Source organism: Oncorhynchus nerka, linkage group LG14 (genome assembly GCF_034236695.1).
Source record: "Oncorhynchus nerka isolate Pitt River linkage group LG14, Oner_Uvic_2.0, whole genome shotgun sequence".
Lineage (NCBI taxonomy): Eukaryota > Metazoa > Chordata > Actinopteri > Salmoniformes > Salmonidae > Oncorhynchus > Oncorhynchus nerka.
Window position 1 is genome coordinate 20,336,798 of NC_088409.1, and position 21,274 is coordinate 20,358,071.

At 45.6% G+C, this 21,274-nt stretch overlaps 1 protein-coding gene across 1 annotated transcript; it reads right to left on the bottom strand.

Moving 5' to 3' along the window:
- Positions 1–3,963: 3,963 nt before the first annotated feature.
- Positions 3,964–14,980, bottom strand: LOC135575037 (DNA repair and recombination protein RAD54B-like). The gene is made up of 13 exons (XM_065027173.1): positions 14,951–14,980; positions 11,720–11,921; positions 11,226–11,525; positions 10,948–11,110; positions 10,576–10,801; positions 9,494–9,580; positions 9,202–9,322; positions 8,982–9,121; positions 7,884–8,174; positions 7,652–7,815; positions 6,568–6,829; positions 6,033–6,297; positions 3,964–4,339 (listed from the first exon to the last, which is right to left on the bottom strand). Exons 1-13 carry the CDS (start codon positions 14,978–14,980, stop codon positions 4,125–4,127), a joined length of 2,466 nt encoding a protein of 821 aa, XP_064883245.1. The 3' UTR covers positions 3,964–4,124.
- Positions 14,981–21,274: the final 6,294 nt, after the last annotated feature.

Genomic DNA, 21,274 nt, shown 5'->3' on the forward strand with positions numbered 1-21,274 from the left:
CTCTCCATCTCTACCAGTAGTAACTACAGTACTGAGGCTCTCTATCTCTACCAATAGTAACTACAGTACTGAGGCTCTCTATCTCTACCAGTAGTAACTACAGTACTGTGGCTCTCTATCTCTACCAATAGTAACTACAGTACTGAGGTTCTAGTAACTACAGTACTGAAGCTCTCCATCTCTACCAGTAGTAACTACAGTACTGAAGCTCTCCATCTCTACCAGTAGTAACTACAGTACTGAGGCTCCATCTCAACCAGTAGTTACTACAGTACTGAGGCTCTCCATCTCTACCAGTAGTTACTACAGTACTGAGGCTCTCTATCTCTACCAATAGTAACTACAGTACTGAGGCTCTCTATCTCTACCAGTAGTAACTACGGTACTGTGGCTCTCTATCTCTACCAATAGTAACTACAGTACTGAGGTTCTAGTAACTACAGTACTGAAGCTCTCCATCTCTACCAGTAGTAACTACTACAGTACTGAGGTTCTCCATCTCTACCAGTAGTAACTACAGTACTGAGGCTCTCCATCTCTACCAATAGTAACTACAGTACTGAGGTTCTAGTAACTACAGTACTGAAGCTCTCCATCTCTACCAGTAGTAACTACAGTTCTGAGGTTCTCCATCTCTACCAGTAGTAACTACAGTTCTGAGGTTCTCTATCCCTACCAGTAGTTACTACTGTACTGAGGCTCTCTCTACAGTACTGAAGCTCTCCATCCCTACCAGTACCAGTAGTAACTACAGTTCTGAGGTTCTCTATCTCTACCAGTAGTTACTACTGTACTGAGGCTCTCTATCCCTACCAGTAGTAACTACAGTACTGAGGTTCTCCATCTCTACCAATAGTAACTACAGTACTGAGGTTCTAGTAACTACAGCACTGAAGCTCTCCATCTCTACCAGTAGTAACTACAGTTCTGAGGTTCTCCATCTCTACCAGTAGTAACTACAGTTCTGAGGTTCTCTCCATCCCAGTAGTAACCAGTAGTTACTACAGTTCTGAGGTTCTCTATCCCTACCAGTAGTTACTCTACTGAGGCTCTCTATCTCTACCAATAGTAACTACAGTACTGAGGCTCTCTATCTCTACCAGTAGTAACTATGGTACTGTGGCTCTCTATCTCTACCAATAGTAACTACAGTACTGAGGTTCTAGTAACTACAGTACTGAAGCTCTCCATCTCTACCAGTAGTAACTACTACAGTACTGAGGTTCTCCATCTCTATCAGTAGTAACTACAGTACTGAGGCTGAGGCTCTCTATCTCTACCAATAGTAACTACAGTACTGAGGTTCTAGTAAGTACAGTACTGAAGCTCTCCATCTCTACCAGTAGTAACTACTACAGTACTGAGGTTCTCCATCTCTACCAATAGTAACTACAGTACTGAGGTTCTCCATCTCTACCAGTAGTAACTACAGTACTGAGGCTCCATCTCTACCAGTAGTAACTACAGTACTGAGGTTCTCCATCTCTACCAGTAGTAACTACAGTACTGAGGCTCCATCTCTACCTGTAGTAACTACAGTACTGAGGCTCCATCTCTACCAGTAGTTACTACTACAGTAATGAGCCTCTCTATCCCTACCAGTAGTAACTACAGTACTGAGGCTCTCCATCTCTACCAGTAGTAACTACAGTACTGAGGCTCTCTATCTCTACCAATAGTAACTACAGTACTGAGGCTCTCTATCTCTACCAGTAGTAACTACAGTACTGTGGCTCTCTATCTCTACCAATAGTAACTACAGTACTGAGGTTCTAGTAACTACAGTACTGAAGCTCTCCATCTCTACCAGTAGTAACTACAGTACTGAAGCTCTCCATCTCTACCAGTAGTAACTACAGTACTGAGGCTCCATCTCAACCAGTAGTTACTACAGTACTGAGGCTCTCCATCTCTACCAGTAGTTACTACAGTACTGAGGCTCTCTATCTCTACCAATAGTAACTACAGTACTGAGGCTCTCTATCTCTACCAGTAGTAACTACGGTACTGTGGCTCTCTATCTCTACCAATAGTAACTACAGTACTGAGGTTCTAGTAACTACAGTACTGAAGCTCTCCATCTCTACCAGTAGTAACTACTACAGTACTGAGGTTCTCCATCTCTACCAGTAGTAACTACAGTACTGAGGCTCTCCATCTCTACCATAGTAACTACAGTTCTGAGGTTCTCCATCTCTACCACTGAGGTTCTAGTAACTACAGTACTGAAGCTCTACATCTCTACCAGTAGTAACTACAGTTCTGAGGTTCTCCATCTCTACCAGTAGTAACTACAGTTCTGAGGTTCTCTATCTCTACCAGTAGTAACTACAGTACTGAGGCTCTCTATCTCTACCAGTAGTAACTACTGTGGCTCTCTACCAATAGTCTACTGAGGTTCTAGTAACTGTACTGAAGCTCCTATCTCTACCAGTAGTAACTACAGTACTGAGGTTCTCCAGCTCTCCATCATCTCTACCAATAGTAACTACGTCTCCATCTCTGAGTAACTACAGTACTGAGGCTCTCCATCTCTACCAGTAGTAACTACAGTACTGAGGTTCAGTAGTAACTAAGGTTCTCTATCCCTACCAGTAGTTACTACTGTACTGAGGCTCTCTATCCCTACCAGTAGACAGTACTGAGGTTCTCCATCTCTACCAGTAGTAACTACAGTTCTACAGCACTGGTTCTCCATCTCTACCAGTAGTAACTACAGTTCTGAGGTTCTCCATCTCTACCAGTAGTAACTACAGTACTGAGGCTCCATCTCTACCAGTAGTAACTACAGTACTGAGGCTCTCTATCTCTACCAATAGTAACTACAGTACTGAGGCTCTCCATCTCTACCAGTAGTAACTACAGTACTGAGGTTCTCCATCTCTACCAGTAGTAACTACAGTACTGAGGCTCTCTATCTCTACCAATAGTAACTACAGTACTGAGATTCTCTACTGCAACTGCTCCACCCACAACCGTAAGGCTCTCCAGAGGGTAGTGAGGTCTGCACAACGCATCCCCCGGGGCAAACTACCTGCCCTCCAGGACACCTACACCACCCGATGTCACAGGAAGGCCATAAAGATCATCAAGGACAACAACCACCCGAGCCACTGCCTGTTCACCCCGCTATCATCCAGAAGGCGAGGTCAGTACAGGTGCATCAAAGCAGGGACCGATTGACTGTAAAACAGATCCTATCTCAAGGCCATCAGACTGTTAAACAGCCACCACTAACATTGAGTGGCTGCTGGCAACATACTGACTCAACTCCAGCCACTTTAATAATGGAAACATTTATGTAAAAAATGTATCACAAGCCACTTTAAACAATGCCACTTAATACAATGTTTACATACCCTACATTACTCATCTCATATGTATATGCTGTACTCGATACCATCTACTGCATCTTGCCATCTTTATGTAATACATGTATTACTAGCCACTTTAAACTATGCCACTTTTATATGTTTACATACCCTACATTACTCATCTCATATGTATATACTGTACTCGATGCCGTTCTGCACCATCACTCATATATTTTTATTTTTATGTACATATTCCTTTACACTTCTGTGTTTAAGGTAGTTGTTGTGAAATTGTTAGGTTAGATTACTCGTTGGTTATTACTGCATTGTCGGGAACTAGAAGCACAAGCATTTCGCTACACTCGCATTAACATCTGCTAACCATGTGTATGTGACCATTAACATCTGCTAACCATGTGTATGTGACCATTAACATCTGCTAACCATGTGTATGTGACCAATAACATCTGCTAACCATGTGTATGTGACCATTAACATCTGCTAACCATGTGTATGTGACCATTAACATCTGCTAACCATGTATATGTGACCATTAACATCTGCTAACCATGTATATGTGACAAATACCATTTGATTTGATTCATCTTGTTATTTCTGCAACAGAAAAAAAGACAGATGGAATACGCAGTATAACGTAGCAGTTTATTCCATAAACACGTTCTCTTCTATAAAACTGTAAAAACAGTAGAGAATATAAAGAAAGAATAACATAGTCCAATGTTTCTCAGAAAGGGACACTTCTTTGGTCTCTGCATGAGGTAATTTGTGGAAAGCCTGTGTGTGTGTGTGTTACTGAGTGGTGTGTGAGATGGTGGACTGGAAGGCGAAGGAGATGTGGGTTTGTGCATGGTCCAGGTAAGCATCTCTGAAGGTGTGTGTGTCCCCTGCAAAGTGTCTCCACTGCATCAGCTCTGACATGCTCAGATGCTTCTGCCCTGCCCCACCACGGTCACCTTGACGACCCAGCTGGCACGGCCTATCAGACGCAGCATCCTCTCCTTCTTCTATAATACACACAAGAAACACATAAAATAAAAACACAAGCAGACAACGGGTGTGATTATATATATATATATATACAGTGCCTTGCGAAAGTATTCGGCCCCCTTGAACTTTGCGACCTTTTGCCACATTTCAGGCTTCAAACAAAGATATAAAACTGTATTTTTTTGTGAAGAATCAACAACAAGTGGGACACAATCATGAAGTGGAACGACATTTATTGGATATTTCAAACTTTTTTAACAAATCAAAAACTGAAAAATTGGGCGTGCAAAATTATTCAGCCCCCTTAAGTTAATACTTTGTAGCGCCACCTTTTGCTGGGATTACAGCTGTAAGTCGCTTGGGGTATGTCTCTATCAGTTTTGCACATCGAGAGACTGACATTTTTTCCCATTCCTCCTTGCAAAACAGCTCGAGCTCAGTGAGGTTGGATGGAGAGCATTTGTGAACAGCAGTTTTCAGTTCTTTCCACAGATTCTCGATTGGATTCAGGTCTGGACTTTGACTTGGCCATTCTAACACCTGGATATGTTTATTTTTGAACCATTCCATTGTAGATTTTGCTTTATGTTTTGGATCATTGTCTTGTTGGAAGACAAATCTCCGTCCCAGTCTCAGGTCTTTTGCAGACTCCATCAGGTTTTCTTCCAGAATGGTCCTGTATTTGGCTCCATCCATCTTCCCATCAATTTTAACCATCTTCCCTGTCCCTGCTGAAGAAAAGCAGGCCCAAACCATGATGCTGCCACCACCATGATTGACAGTGGGGATGGTGTGTTCAGGGTGATGAGCTGTGTTGCTTTTACGCCAAACATAACGTTTTGCATTGTTGCCAAAAAGTTCCATTTTGGTTTCATCTGACCAGAGCACCTTCTTCCACATGTTTGGTGTGTCTCCCAGGTGGCTTGTGGCAAACTTTAAACAACACTTTTTATGGATATCTTTAAGAAATGGCTTTCTTCTTGCCACTCTTCCATAAAGGCCAGATTTGTGCAATATACGACTGATTGTTGTCCTATGGACAGAGTCTCCCACCTCAGCTGTAGATCTCTGCAGTTCATCCAGAGTGATCATTGGCCTCTTGGCTGCATCTCTGATCAGTCTTCTCCTTGTATGAGCTGAAAGTTTAGAGGGACGGCCAGGTCTTGGTAGATTTGCAGTGGTCTGATACTCCTTCCATTTCAATATTATCGCTTTCACAGTGCTCCTTGGGATGTTTAAAGCTTGGGAAATCTTTTTGTATCCAACCGCTTTAAACTTCTTCACAACAGTATCTCGGACCTGCCTGGTGTGTTCCTTGTTCTTCATGATGCTCTCTGCGCTTTTAACGGACCTCTGAGACTATCACAGTGCAGGTGCATTTATACGGAGACTTGATTGTATTTATCATCATTAGTCATTTAGGTCAACATTGGATCATTCAGAGATCCTCACTGAACTTCTGGAGAGAGTTTGCTGCACTGAAAGTAAAGGGGCTGAATAATTTTGCACGTCCAATTTTTCAGTTTTTGATTTGTTAAAAAAGTTTGAAATATCCAATAAATGTCGTTCCACTTCATGATTGTGTCCCACTTGTTGTTGATTCTTCACAAAAAAATACAGTTTTATATCTTTATGTTTGAAGCCTGAAATGTGGCAAAAGGTCGCAAAGTTCAAGGGGGCCGAATACTTTCGCAAGGCACTGTATATTACCCGGGGCTGTTCCGTCCATACTGCAGCTGCAGTGTAGCAGGTCGTGAGTGAGACAGGGTGTGTCCGTCAGACTGAAGAGATCTTGCAGCTCATTGGAGGAGAAGCTGGTGTGCTCCGCCCCTTTCCCCAAGTCCACCACTGTCCCAGAAAGCCCCTGTTTGGACACCTGCCTCTGGAAGATACGCTCCTCTATGGTACCTGCAGTGAGCAGGCGGTAGATGTGAACAGTCTTCTTCTGTCCGTCTCTCCACACTCGTGACATTGCCTGGAGGGGGACAGACACACACACATCAGCCAAACTACCACATCAGGAGGAAGGCCTCTTCCTCGTCCTCACTCCTCCAAGAGCATAGCAGGTACTGACTGACCAGTAACGTGTATTGTTTGCTGTTTGGGGTTTTAGGCTGGGTTTCTGTACAGCACTTTGAGATATCAGCTGATGTACGAAGGGCTATATAAATAAATTTGTGTACATGTGTGTTTCAGATGTGAACGAAACATACACTAATGCTGGTGAGTGAGTGTGTGTGTGTACCTGTATATCGTTGGCAGGGTTCCAGTCGATGTCGTATAGGACCAGGTGGGAGGCGCCGATCAGGTTAAGCCCCACCCCTCCGGCTTTAGAACTCAGGAGGAAGAGGAAGTGGGCGGAGTGAGGGCTGTTGAAGTTGTCCACCAATCGCTGCCTCTGGATGGTGGGGGTGTTGCCGTCCAGGCGACAGTAGGTGTAGCCCAGGTGGACACACAGGTCCTGGAGTAGGTCTAACGTCTGAGTGTAGTTGGACACCAACACCACCCTGTACACACACATACAGCAACACACACACACAGGATCAAGATGGTCAAGATCATCTCACGGTTATGTGCTCTGGATAAGAGCGTCTGCTAAATCACTCTAATGTAAATGTAAATGTAGAGTATGAGTGTGTCAACCATAGAATTAGAATACTAGACTGGACATGAACCTTCTTATATTGGTCTAAAGATCAACCATGTTGGTCAGGGAGTTCTGTGATAAGATATTGTGCTGTGATAAGATATTGTATAAAGTAATGCATTTTAAGCCAGCCAGTTTTAGAGGAATGATTATAGAAATGTTTCTAATTAACTGCCAACATTCCATTGAAACAACACAGTCAATCAGTTGATGATGGGACTGAGACAAGTTGTAAATGCAACATATATCAGCTTTCCAAGAAAAATGTTGACATTTATGGTCTGTTTACATATATTTCAAAGGCTATTTATAAAGAAAATGTGTATAAAATCCATATAAATTGTATTTATAATTATATGACAATATTTTAGGTTGACAATTGACAAATCTATTACACAATTTCTGATATCACATGCTTTGCTTTTATTTTCCTCTATAAGAAACATCTGGATCCTGCCTCTATGGCCATTCATTCCAATTAGACAGGTTTGGATTTCTCCCTGGCCAATATGGCTGCCATTTTCACTCCATTCTGGAACTTTGAGGGTTTATGACAGCCCATCTAGTAATTTAATAGGATCCCTATGGTGTCAACAAACCAATGCCAGTGTGCCCGGATCCCTTGACGCACTTCATACAAACACGTACACACAGACACATATACGCATACACACACACCTACCTGTCAGTAGGGCTGAGGTGGTGAATAGTGGTCAGTAGGTCAGACAGGACCAGTAGTTTCCCTGAGTCAGCTGTACTGAAGCCCCCAGAAGAGTAAGACTCTGGAAAGACACCTCTTAGCCCTTCATACAGAGAACCCTCTGCTGAGCTGCCATCAGAACGCTCCTGGAACACACACACAATCATCATCATCATCATTGCTGTCATCATCATCGTGTCTTTGTGTGTCATACCTGTACAGTGGAGTAGAGCAGTCCTGGGTGGTTGCAGAGCTTTTTCAGGGCGGTGATGCAGGCGAGGTGTGTGTGAGTCTGTGTCGACCCCTGTAGACAGGCTCGGATGACACGGTGCGAGAGGAGAGCCTGGTACAGCTCCCGCTGCAAGGGGGAGGGGCTACAGAACACTGTCCAATCAAGACGAGGTGGCAGGTAGCGGTTGATGATCTCTTGGGTCCGCCTCAGAATAAACAGACCAGTCAGACGAGAGAGCTCAGCCGCTTGCTCCTCCCCCAAAACTCTCTCCTCCTACAGGGAGAGATATAGAGAAGGAATGAAGGGAGAGAAAGAGATGGGAACAGTACCTCAGTGTAGGAGGGCTGTTGTGAGCGTACAATAGAGAGATAGTGTAGAGGTATAGAGACAGAGATAGAGATGCAGACAGTACCTCAGTGCAGGAGGGCTGTCGGGAGCGTACAATAGAGAGATAGTGTAGAGGTATAGAGACAGAGATAGAGATGCAGACAGTACCTCAGTGCAGGAGGGCTGTTGTGAACGTACAATAGAGAGATAGGGTAGAGGTATAGAGACAGAGATAAGAGATGCAGACAGTACCTCAGTGCAGGAGGGCTGTTGTGAGCGTACAATAGAGAGATAGGGTAGAGGTATAGAGACAGAGATAGAGATGCAGACAGTACCTCAGTGCAGGAGGGCTGTTGTGAACGTACAATAGAGAGATAGGGTAGAGGTATAGAGACAGAGATAGAGATGCAGACAGTACCTCAGTGCAGGAGGGCTGTTGTGAACGTACAATAGAGAGATAGGGTAGAGGTATAGAGACAGAGATAAGAGATGCAGACAGTACCTCAGTGCAGGAGGGCTGTTGTGAACGTACAATAGAGAGATAGTGTAGAGGTATAGAGACAGAGATAGAGATGCAGACAGTACCTCAGTGCAGGAGGGCTGTTGTGAACGTACAATAGAGAGATAGTGTAGAGGTATAGAGACAGAGAGTGTAGATGGGTAATGTACCTCAGTGCAGATGGGCTGTCGGGAGCGTACAATAGAGAGATAGTGTAGAGGTATAGAGACAGAGAGTGTAGATGGGTAATGTACCTCAGTGCAGATGGGCTGTCGGGAGCGGAGGATTGGCTCCTCGTACACCTTCCTGTAGGCAGCAGACGACCCCATAATTCCTGGGTTCACAAACTCTATGATGGAATAGAACTCCTGCAGGTCATTCTGGACAGGAGTACCTACAGTACAGCAAACACAATAGATGAGAAAACACTAGGAGAAAGTAAAAGGTCAATAAAACAGAGGGCTGTGTGTGTACCTGTCAGAATAACTCTGCGTGTACAGCTGAGACCGCTGAGGGCAGAGGAAGTCTTGATGCTGCTGTTCTTCAACCTGTGACCCTCATCACAGATCACCAGCCCAAACTCCAGCTTCTGTACCTACACAACACACACACACAACACACACACACACAACGTTATAATGTCCCATGCGTGTATCATCCATCGTACTCCTAATCTGTGTCATTTAGGAGTTGAGGTGTAATTCAACAGTGTTGTAACAGTGGTACTTCCCACCCCTGTTAGATAAGCTGCTGTGAACCAACTCACCACTTCCAGAGAGCGAAGCAGCATCTCATAGCTGATCACTAATACACTGTGGAGAGGAGACGCTGCAAACAGCTCCACCCTGTGGTCCTAATGACCAACACAACACGGAACACACACACACACACATCACCATATAGATCAGAAACAGCACTACAGGGAAACACACTCCCCTCTTCCTCCTCCTCAAACAAACACACACTGATCCTACCTGGTTAACAGTGTAGACGCTGATCAAACACACCCCTACCTGGTTAACAGTGTAGACGCTGATCAAACACACCTACCTACCTAGGTTAACAGTGTAGACGCTGATCAAACACACCCCTACCTGGTTAACAGTGTAGACGCTGATCAAACACACCCCTACCTGGTTAACTAGACGTGATAACAGTTAACAGTGTAGACGCTGATCAAACACACCCCTACCTGGTTAACAGTGTAGACGCTGATCAAACACACCCCTACCTGGTTAACAGTGTAGACGCTGATCAAACACACCCCTACCTGGTTAACAGTGTAGACGCTGATCAAACACACCCCTACCTGGTTAACAGTGTAGACGCTGATCAAACAAACACACCCCTACCTGGTTAACAGTGTAGACGCTAGACACCTGATCAAACAAACACACCCCTACCTGGTTAACAGTGTAGACGCTGATCAAACACACCCCTACCTGGTTAACAGTATAGACGCTGTGTAGTTAACAGTGTAGCTGATCAAACACACCCCTACCTGGTTAACAGTGTAGACACTGATCAAACACACCCCTACCTGGTTAACAGTGTAGACACTGATCAAACACACCCCTACCTGGTTAACAGTGTGATCAAACACACCCCTACCTGGTTAACATCAAACACACCCCTACCTGGTTAAAACAACACCTGGTTAACAGTGTAGACACTGATCAAACACACCCATACCTGGTTAACAGTATAGACGCTGATCAAACACACCCCTACCTGGTTAACAGTGTAGACACTGATCAAACACACCCCTACCTGGTTAACAGTGTAGACACTGATCAAACACACCCATACCTGGTTAACAGTGTAGACGCTGATAAAACACACCCCTACCTGGTTAACAGTGTAGACGTTGATCCTCTCACGGCCAAGCCACTTCTTAAACTCCGCCCCCCAGTTCTGCACCAGGCTGCCAGGGGCAACCACCAGCACAAGCTTAGCAACCGGCTTCCCGCCGTATGGGCCCTGCTTTAGCAGCGTCCATGTCAAAGCCACGCTCTGGAGGGTCTTACCCAGACCCATCTCATCTGCCAGGATAGCACCGTACCTACATGTAGCCCTGACACACACACACACACACACCACACACGCATATTCAATCAAAGTAAATAAATAGCAGCCCCAGCACAGAGCCTTGTGGAACACAACATTACATTTTGGAGTGATCAGAGGATTCATCATGAGCAGACACACATCTCCTATTACCTCATCCCCATGACACACTGGTAGAGGAACAGCAGGCCGTCTCGCTGGTGGGGTCGGAGGTGAGCGGTCAAGTAGGGGTCAACCACCACGTCCACCAGTGGGAGGCCTGCCTTGTTATACGCCCACTGGTGATTGGTTGAGGGCCGGGGCATAACAATGGCTCCTACACACACCATTAGAGAGATGATAAGTATGGTGTGTTTGAAGTGTGTGAGAATGTGTAACTTCATGTGTGTGTGTGATGAGAGAGAGAGTGTACTGTATGTCTGTGTATTTACCTGGTGCTAGAGGGTCATGGCGTGGTTTACAGGGCCCCTCCTCCTGAGGCTTGGCCACTCCCCTATCAGTCTCTCCGCCCAATAGCGTCGGACGGCAGAACGGTTTGGAAGCTGGGCGTCGTGAGGGGGGAGGAGCTGATATCTTAGGCTCCTCCTTCTCCACATGGACGTCAAGGAAACAGCGGCCCTTATTGTAGTCCAGCTCTGATACGAGTCCCATCACCTCCACCTGTTTAGCTCCTATCATCAAGGTCTCTCCTTCACCCAGCGATGCCAGCTCTGATACCTTATAGCCACTACCTACACACACAATCTGAATCACTCTCCGATGCACTCGGAAAATAACCCTCTCAGGGCCGCTCTCCTGGCCACAGAGTAGCCCTAGTTCTGGACTAAAACCACTTTCAAATCAGAATTCTCCATTGAGCATGATTTTTAGTCAAGGACTATGTTTAATCTGTGTTTGGGGAAACCTAAAATGTTCACACACTCACCCTTGCCGATGTCCTTGCCCTCCATGTCTTTAAGCGTGGCGGTGCGCCCTCGTGTCACCAGGACAGCGTCTCCCTGCCAGCGTTTGTGTTTCCTCCCACTGGCCTTACACCACATCACACTGAAGTACCGCGGCCCGTCAGAACCAGCACCGCTACCAGACCCTGCCCCGACCCCAACTGGACCACAGCCTCCTGCCGGACTCTGCGAGGAACATCTGAAACGCAGAAAACATCAACACTAATAATCAGAGCATTAACACACACATTACTGCTCACACAAACAGCAGCCTGCAAACTCTAAATATACTGGAACAAACACCAGTGGAGACAAGTAGCTCAACTCTTTTTCAGTACAAGATACTGATTGGTCTTTTACGTAAGCTAAAGCAGGAAGGTATGAAAGCGTGAATTCCTATTTTAAATGTATGTAGTTCTGTCCATTAATGTTCAATATTATGTCATGTTTCAAGAGTATCTGCTGTTTCAGCAGTAGCTAATGGGGCTCCTAATAATAAAATACTACACACTGAACCAAGGCTTTGAATTGCTCTTTAAAATACATTTGTTTTCAATTATGTTATTGACAGCAGCAACATACAATTTAGAAACGTGTGAATTGCGTGTGTACACAAATGTCAAATTATGATTCACTAAGGTTTTATGCAAGATCTGCTGAGTGGCAGTTCACATGTTCACCAGCAGAGGCTGCTACTTCACTGAGGCCTCCACCCTACTTGCAGCCTGAGACTTTCCTACAGTGCCATGCCCAGGATGAGACATCAGCCCTGGGCTGCAAAAGGCTGTCCAAGCCATTTCACTATATTTATCTCGAAAGAGGGTCTCCCTTGCCGTACAGAAAAACATTTAATCCAGTTTCCTCTAGCATTACCATATTAGGACTGTATAGTCACTGTAGTTGTTAAGCATCACTGCATCTGTGCTTTACCTCACTTCTTCACTAGTGTAACAGTTACCTGCAGACAGGGTCTGAATTAAACATTCACTCTTACAGGTAGCAGGCTTACAGTGAAGATAACTTCATATTGAGTCCAGACCGAAGGGGAAAGGTGAGGAGAGATATGTGGGGGTGAGGGGCTAAAGAGGGGAAGAGAGAGGGATAGAGAAGGGGAGGTTGGAGAAGGGAAGAGAGAGGGATAGAGAAGGGGAGGTTGGAGAAGGGAAGAGAGAGGGATAGAGAAGGGGAGGTTGGAGAAGGGAAGAGAGAGAGAAGGGAAGAGAAGAGGGATAGAGAAGGGGAGGTTGGAGAAGGGAAGAGAGAGGGATAGAGAAGGGGAGGTTGGAGAAGGGAAGAGAGAGGGATAGAGAAGGGGAGGTTGGAGAAGGGAAGAGATAGGGATAGAGAAGGGGAGGTTGGAGAAGGGAAGAGAGAGGGATAGAGAATGGAAGGTTTGAGAAGGGAAGAGAGAGGGATAGAGAAGGGGAGGTTGGAGAAGGAAGAAGAGAGAGGGATAGAGAAGGGGAGGTTGGAGAAGGGAAGAGAGAGGGATAGAGAAGGGGAGGTTGGAGAAGGGAAGAGAGAGGGATAGAGAAGGGGAGGTTGGAGAAGGGAAGAGAGAGGGATAGAGAAGGGAGGTTGGAGAAGGGAAGAGAGAGGGATAGAGAAGGGGAGGTTGGAGAAGGGAAAGGAAGAGAGAGGGGAGGATAGAGAAGAAGGGAAGGGAAGAGAGGGATAGAGAAGGGGAGGTTGGAGAAGGGAAGAGAGAGGGATAGAGAAGGGGAGGTTGGAGAAGGGAAGAGAGAGGGATAGGATAGAGAAGGGAAGGAGGTTGGAGAAGGGGAAGAGAGAGGGATAGAGAAGGGGAGGTTGGAGAAGGGAAGAGAGAGGGATAGAGAAGGGGAGGTTGGAGAAGGGAAGAGAGAGGGATAGAGAAGGGAAGAAGGTTTGAGAAGGGAAGGGAAGAGAGGGATAGAGAAGGGAAGGTTGGAGAGAAGAGAGAGGGATAGAGAAGGGAAGAGAAGGGAAGGTTGGAGAAGGGAAGAGAGGGATAGAGAAGGGGAGGTTGGAGAAGGGAAGAGAGGGATAGAGAAGGGGAGGTTGGAGAAGGGAAGAGAGAGGGATAGAGAAGGGAGGTTGGAGAAGGGAAGAGAAGGGGGAGGTTGGAGAAGGGAAGAGAGAGGGAGAGAAGGGAGGTTAGAGAAGGGGGGAGGATAGAGAAGGGAGGTTGGAGAAGGGAAGAGAGAGGGATAGAGAAAGGTTGGAGAAGGGGAGAGGTTGGAGAAGGGAAGAGATAGAGGGATGGAGAAGAGAAGGAAGGGGAGGTTGGAGAAGGGAAGAGAGAGGGATAGAGAAGGGGAGGTTGGAGAAGGGAGAGAGAGGGATAGAGAAGGGGAGGTTGGAGAAGGGAAGAGAGGGATAGAGAAGGGGAGGTTGGAGAAGGGAAGAGGGATAGAGAAGGGGAGGTTGGAGAAGGGAAGAGAGGGGAGGTTGGGGATAGAGGGATAAGGGGAGGTTGGAGAAGGGAAGAGAGAGGGATAGAGAAGGGAAGAAGTTGGATAGAGAAGAAGGAAGGGAAAGAGAGAGGGATAGAGAGAGGAAGAGAGGTTAGAGAAGGGAAGAGAGAGGGATAGAGAAGGGGGAGGATAGAGAAGGAAGAGAGAGGGATAGAGAAAGGTTGGAGGTTGGAGAGGGAGGTTGGGAAGGGAAGAGAGAGGGATAGAGAAGGGGAGGTTGGAGAAGGGAAGAGAGAGATAGAGAAGGGGAGGTTGGAGAAGGGAAGAGAGAGGGATAGAGAAGGGGAGGTTGGAGAAGGGAAGAGAGAGGGATAGAGAAGGGGAGGTTGGAGAAGGGAAGAGAGAGGGATAGAGAAGGGGAGGTTGGAGAAGGGAAGAGGAAGATGATAAAGCACAAAACCAAACTAGAAAAACTATTTTAATAGAAAACATTGAAACCACAGATCTGAACAAGAAACACTGAACATCACACCACTGTAACAGCAACACCCCCTTCTAAACCCCTCCTCATCACCTATCATCTTCCCTCCTAATGGGATGGTAAAGCAACACAGGGTTTTGAACCAAATGAAACCAGTCAAAATAGTACCCATTAGTACCCGAAACCAGTGATAGTAGCGCCTCTCGTCTGACAAAAGCAGAGATCTGTATTGTTTTTAGCTCCAGAGTCATAACTCAACCGTAGTCACCACACACACTGTCCCACACGCAAACACACCGTTTAAATCCTCACTCAAAACACACGCTTGTTTGTCTTACCTGTCGGCCCCGTTGCCTAGTCAACGCCATTTTACCTGCTGTTTGTTGTGCTAGCGGATTAGCCTCGCCTACTGTTTTTAGCCAGCTTTCCAAATTCAACACCTGTGATTACTGTATGCCTCGCTGTATGTCTCTCTCAGATGTCAATATGCCTTGTATACTGTTGTTCAGGTTAGTTATAATTGTTTTAGTTCACAATGGAGCCCCTAGACCCACTCTGCATACCCCTGTTACCTCCTTTGTCCCACCTCCCACACATGCGGTGACCTCACCCATTACAACCAGCATGTCCAGAGATACAACCTGTCTCATCATCACCCAGTGCCTGGGCTTACCTCCGCTGTACCCGCACCCCACCATACCCCTGTCTGTGCATTATGCCCTGAATATATTCTACCATGCCCAGAAACCTGCTCCTCTTATCCTCCCCCCCCCCCCAACGCTCTAGGCGACCAGTTTTGATAGCCTTTAGCCGCACCCTCATACTACTCCTTCTCTGTTCCCGGGTGATGTGGAGGTAAACCCAGGCCCTGCATGTCCCCAGGTACCCTCATTTGTTGACTTCTGTGATCGAAAAAGCCTTGGTTTTATGCATGTCAACAGAAGCCTCCTCCTAAGTTTGTTTTACTCACTGCTTTAGCACACTCTGCTAACCCTGATGTCCTTGCCGTGTCTGAATCCTGGCTCAGGAAGGCCACCAAAAATTCAGAGATTTCCATACCCAACTATAACATCTTCCGTCAAGATAGAACTACCAAAGGGGCGGAGTTGCAGTCTACTGCAGAGATAGCCTGCAAAGTAATGTCATACTTTCCAGGTCCATACCCAAACAGTTCGAACTACTAATTTTGAAAATTACCCTCTCCAGAAATAAGTCTCTCACTGTTGCCGCCTGCTACCGGCCACCCTCAGCTCCCAGCTGTGCCCTGGACACCATTTGTGAATTGGGCCCCCATCTAGCTTCAGAGTTTGTTCTGTTAGGTGACCTAAACTGGGATATGCTTAACACCCGGCAGTCCTACAATGTAAGCTAGATGCCCTCAATCTCACTCAAATCATCAAGGAACCCACCAGGTACAACCCTAACTCTGTAAACAAGGGCACCCTCATAGGCGTCATCCTGACCAACTGGCCCTCCAAATACACCTCCGCTGTCTTCAACCAGGATCTCAGCGATCATTGCCTCATTGCCTGTATCCGCCACGGGCCGCAGTCAAACGACCACCCCTCATCACTGTCAAACGCTCCCTAAAACACTTCTGTGAGCAGGCCTTTCTAATCGACCTGGCCCGGGTATCCTGGAAGGACATTGACCTCATCCCGTCAGTTGAGGATGCCTGGTCATTCTTTAAAAGTAACTTCCTCACCATTTTAGATAAGCATGCTCCGTTCAAAAAATGCAGAACCAAGAACAGATACAGCCCTTGGTTCACTCCAGACCTGACTGCCCTCGACCAGCACAAAAACATCCTGTGGCGGACTGCAATAGCATCGAATAGCCCCGTGATATGCAACTGTTCAGGAAGTCAGGAACCAATACACGCAGTCAGTCAGGAAAGCTAAGGCCAGCTTCTTCAGGCAGAAGTTTGCATCCTGTAGCTCCAACTCCAAAAAGTTCTGGGACACTGTGAAGTCCATGGAGAACAAGAGTACCTCCTCCCAGCTGCCCACTGCACTGAGGCTAGGTAACACGGTCTCCACCGATAAATCCACGATTATCGAAAGCTTCAATAAGCACTTCTCAACGGCTGGCCATGCCTTCCGCCTGGCTACTCCAACCTCGGCCAACAGCTCCGCCCCCAGCTCCTCGCCCAAGCCTCCCAGGTTCTCCTTTACCCAAATCCAGATAGCAGATGTTCTGAAAGAGCTGCAAAACCTAGACCCGTACAAATCAGCTGGGCTTGACAATCTGGACCCTCTATTTCTGAAACTATCTGCCGCCATTGTCGCAACCCCTATTACCAGCCTGTTCAACCTCTCTTTCATATCGTCTGAGATCCCCAAGGATTGGAAAGCTGCCGCAGTCATCCCCCTCTTCAAAGGGGGAGACACCTGGACCCAAACTGCTATAGACCTATATCCATCCTGCCCTGCCTATCTAAGGTCTTGAAAGCCAAGTCAACAAACAGGTCACTGACCATCTCGAATCCCCGTACCTTCTCCGCTGTGCAATCTGGTTTCCGAGCCGGTCAGGTGCACCTCAGCCACGCTCAAGGTACTAAGCGATATCATAACCGCCATCGATAAAAGACAGTACTGTGCAGCCGTCTTCATCGACCTCGCCAAGGCTTTCGACTCTGTCAATCACCATATTCTTATCGGCAGACTCAATAGCCTCGGTTTCTCGGATGACTGCCTTGCCTGGTTCACCAATTACTTTGCAGACAGAGTTCAGTGTGTCAAATCGGAGGGCATGCTGTCCGGTCCTCTGGCAGTCTCTATGGGGTGCCACAGGGTTCAATTCTCGGGCCGACTCTTTTCTCTGTATATATCAATGATGTTGCTCTTGCTGCGGGCGATTCCCTGATCCACCTCACATGAGCGACACCATTCTATATACTTTCGGCCCGTCATTGGACACTGTGCTATCTAACCTCAAACGAGCTTCAATGCCATACAGCACTCCTTCCGTGGCCTCCAACTGCTCTTAAACGCGAGTAAAACCAAATGCATGCTTTTCAACCGATCGCTGCCTGCACCCGCATGCCCGACTAGCATCACCACCCTGGATGGTTCCGACCTTGAATATGTGGACATCTATAAGTACCTAGGTGTCTGGCTAGACTGCAAACTCTCCTTCAGACTCACATCAAACATCTCAATCGAAAATCAAATCAAGTCGGCTTTCTATTCCGCAACAAAGCCTCCTTCACTCACGCCGCCAAGCTTACCTAGTAAAACTGACTATCCTACCGATCCTCGATTTGCGATGTCATCTACAAAATGGCTTCCAACACTCTACTCAGCAAACTGGATGCAGTCTATCATAGTGCCATCCGTTTTGTCACCAAAGCACCTTATACCACCCACCACTGCGACTTGTATGCTCTAGTCGGCTGGCCCTCACTACATATTCGTCGCCAGACCCACTGGCTCAGGTCATCTACAAGTCCATGCTAGGTAAAGCTCCGCCTTATCTCAGTTCACTGGTCACGATGGCAACACCCATCCGTAGCACACGCTCCAGCAGGTGTATCTCACTGATCATCCCTAAAGCCAACACCTCATTTGGCCGCCTCTCGTTCAGTACTCTGCTGCCTGTGACTGGAATGAACTGCAAAAATACGCTGAAGTTGGAGACTTTTATCTCCCTCACCAACTTCAAACATCAGCTATCCGAGCAGCTAACCGATCGCTGCAGCTGTACATAGTCTATTGTAAATAGCCCACCCATTTTCACCTACCTCATCCCCATACTGTTTTTATACTGTTTTTTATTTTATTTATTTATTTACCTTTCTGCTCTTTTGCACACCAATATCTCTACCTGTACATGACCATCTGATCATTTATCACCCCAGTGTTAATCTGCAAAATTGTATTATTCGCCTACCTCATGCCTTTTGCACACATTGTATATAGACTGCCCATTTTTTTTTCTACTGTGTTATTGACTTGTTAATTGCTTACTCCATGTGTAACTCTGTGTTGTCTGTTCACACTGCTATGCTTTATCTTGGCCAGGTCGCAGTTGCAAATGAGAACTTGTTCTCAACTAGCCTACCTGGTTAAATAAAGGTGAAATAAAATAAAATAAAATAAATAAAACTTCCTTATGCAAATACACTGTTCAAAAGGCCCAGTGCAAAACTAGATTTTCCTGTGTTTTATATACAGTACCAGTCAAAAGTTTGGACACAAATACTCATTCAATGGTTTTTCTTTCTTTTTACTATTTTCTACATTGTAGAATAATAGCGAAGATATCCAAACTATGAAATAACACATACCGAATCATGTAGTAACCAAAAAAAGTGTTAAACAAATCAAAATAGATTTTCGGTTCTTCAAAAGTAGCCACCCTTTGCCTTGATGACAGCTTCGCACACACCTGGCATTCTCTCAACCAGCTTCATGAGGTAGTCACCTGGAAAGCATTTCCATTAACAGGTGTGCCTTGTTAAAACATTTATTTCCTTCTTATTGAGTTTGAGCTAATCAGTTGTGTTGTGACAAGGTAGGGGTGGTTTACAGAAGATAGCCCTATTTGGTAAAAGACCAAGTCCATATTATGGCAAGAACAGCTGAAATAAGCAAAGAGAAACGACAGTCCATCATTACTTTAAGACATGAAGGTCAGTCAATAGGGAACATTAAGAACTTTTAAAAGTTTCTTCAAGTGGAGTCGCAAAAACCATCAAGCACTATGATGAAACTGGCTCTCATGAGGACCGCCACAGGAAAGGAAGACCCAGAGTTACCTCTGCCGCAGAGGATAAGATCATTAGAGTTACCAGTTTCAGAAATTGCAGCCCAAATAAATGCTTCAGAGTTCAAGTAACAGACATCTCAATATCAACTGTTCAGAGGAGACTGCGTGAATCAGGCCTTCATGGTCTAATTGCTGCAAAGAAACAACTACTAAAGGACACCAATAAGAAGATTGGGTTTTTTTGGGCCAAGAAACACGAGCAATGGACATTAGATGGGTGGAAATTTGTCCTTTGGTCTGACGAGTCCAAATGTGAGATTTTTGGTTCCAACCGCCATGTCTTTGTGAGACACAGAGTAGGTGAATGGATGATCTCTGCATGTGGTTTCCACCGTGAAGCATGGAGGAGGCGTGATGGTGCTTTGCTCATGACACTATCTGTGATTAATTTAGAATTCGAGACACTCTTAACCAGCATAGTTACCACAGCATTCTGCAGCGATACGCCATCCCCACTGCGCTTAGTGGTACTATCATTAGTATTTCAACAGAACAATGACCTAAAACACACCTCCAGGCTGTGTAAGGGCTATTTGACCAGAAGGAGAGAGATGGTGCAGCATCAGCTGACCTGGCCTCCACTATCACCCGACCTCAACCCAATTGAGATAGTTTGGGATGAGTTGGACTTCAGAGTGGAGGAAAAGCAGCCAACAAGTGGTCAGCATTTGTGGGAACTCCTTCAAGACTGTTGGAAAAGCATTCCTTATGAAGCTGGTTGAGATAATGCCAAGAGTGTGCAAAAATGTCATCAAGACAAAAGGGTAACTACTTCAAAGAATATAAAATATATTTTGATTTGTTGAACACTTTTTTGGCGCAATATGTGTTGTTTTTTGGATTCAATATGTGTTATTTCATAGTTTTGATGTCTTCACTATTATTCTACAATGTAGAAAATAGTACAATTGAATTAGTAGATGTGTCCAAACTTTTGACTGGTCCTGTATATTTCCACACTATGAGATTGGAATACTGTGAAATGGTGAAAACTGTGATAATGCCTTTTTAGCGTAAGAGATGTTTGAAAAGTTTTAACCAATACCCTAGATGCAGTTGCACCCCTAAAAACATTTCTCATAAGAAACTAGCTCCCTGGTACACAGAAAATACCCGAGCTCTGAAGCAAGCTTCCAGAAAATTGGAATGGAAATGGCGCCACACCAAACTGGAAGTCTTCCGACTGGCTTGGAAAGACAGTACCGAAGAGCCCTTACTGCTGCTCGATCGTCCTATTTTTCCAACTTAATTGAGGAAAATAAGAACAATCCGAAATTCCTTTTTGATACTGTCGCAAAGCTATCTAAAAAGCAGCATTCCCCAAGAGAGGATGGCTTTCACTTCAGCAGTGATAAATTCATGAACTTCTTTGAGGAAAAGATCATGATTATTAGAAAGCAAATTACAGACTCCTCTTTAAATCTGCGTATTCCTTCAAAGCTCAGTTGTCCTGAGTCTGCACAACTCTGCCAGGACCTAGGATCAAGAGAGACGCTCAAGTGTTTTAGTACTATATCTCGACACAATGATGAAAATAATCATGGCCTCTAAACCTTCAAGCTGCATACTGGACCCTATTCCAACTAAACTACTGAAAGAGCTGCTTCCTGTGCTTGGCCCTCCTATGTTGAACATAATAAACGTCTCTCTATCCACCGGATGTGTACCAAACTCACTAAAAGTGGCAGTAATAAAGCCTCTCTTGAAAAAGCCAAACCTTGACCCAGAAAATATTTAAAAAACTATCGGCCTATATCGAATCTTCCATTCCTCTCAAAAATGTTAGAAAAGGCTGTTGCGCAGCAACTCACTGCCTTCCTGAAGACAAACAATGTATACGAAATGTTCCAGTCTGGTTTTAGACCCCATCATAGCACTGAGACTGCACTTGT

Coding starts and splice junctions, on each gene's coding strand:
- LOC135575037 (XM_065027173.1), bottom strand. CDS start 14,980: ATGGCGTTGACTAGGCAACGGGGCCGACAG. Junction 9,323..9,493: donor TGCTTCGCTCTCTGGAAGTG/GTGAGTTGGTTC, acceptor TGTGTTGTGTAG/GTACAGAAGCTGGAGTTTGG. Junction 4,340..6,032: donor TATGGACGGAACAGCCCCGG/GTAATATACAGT, acceptor TGTGTATTATAG/AAGAAGGAGAGGATGCTGCG.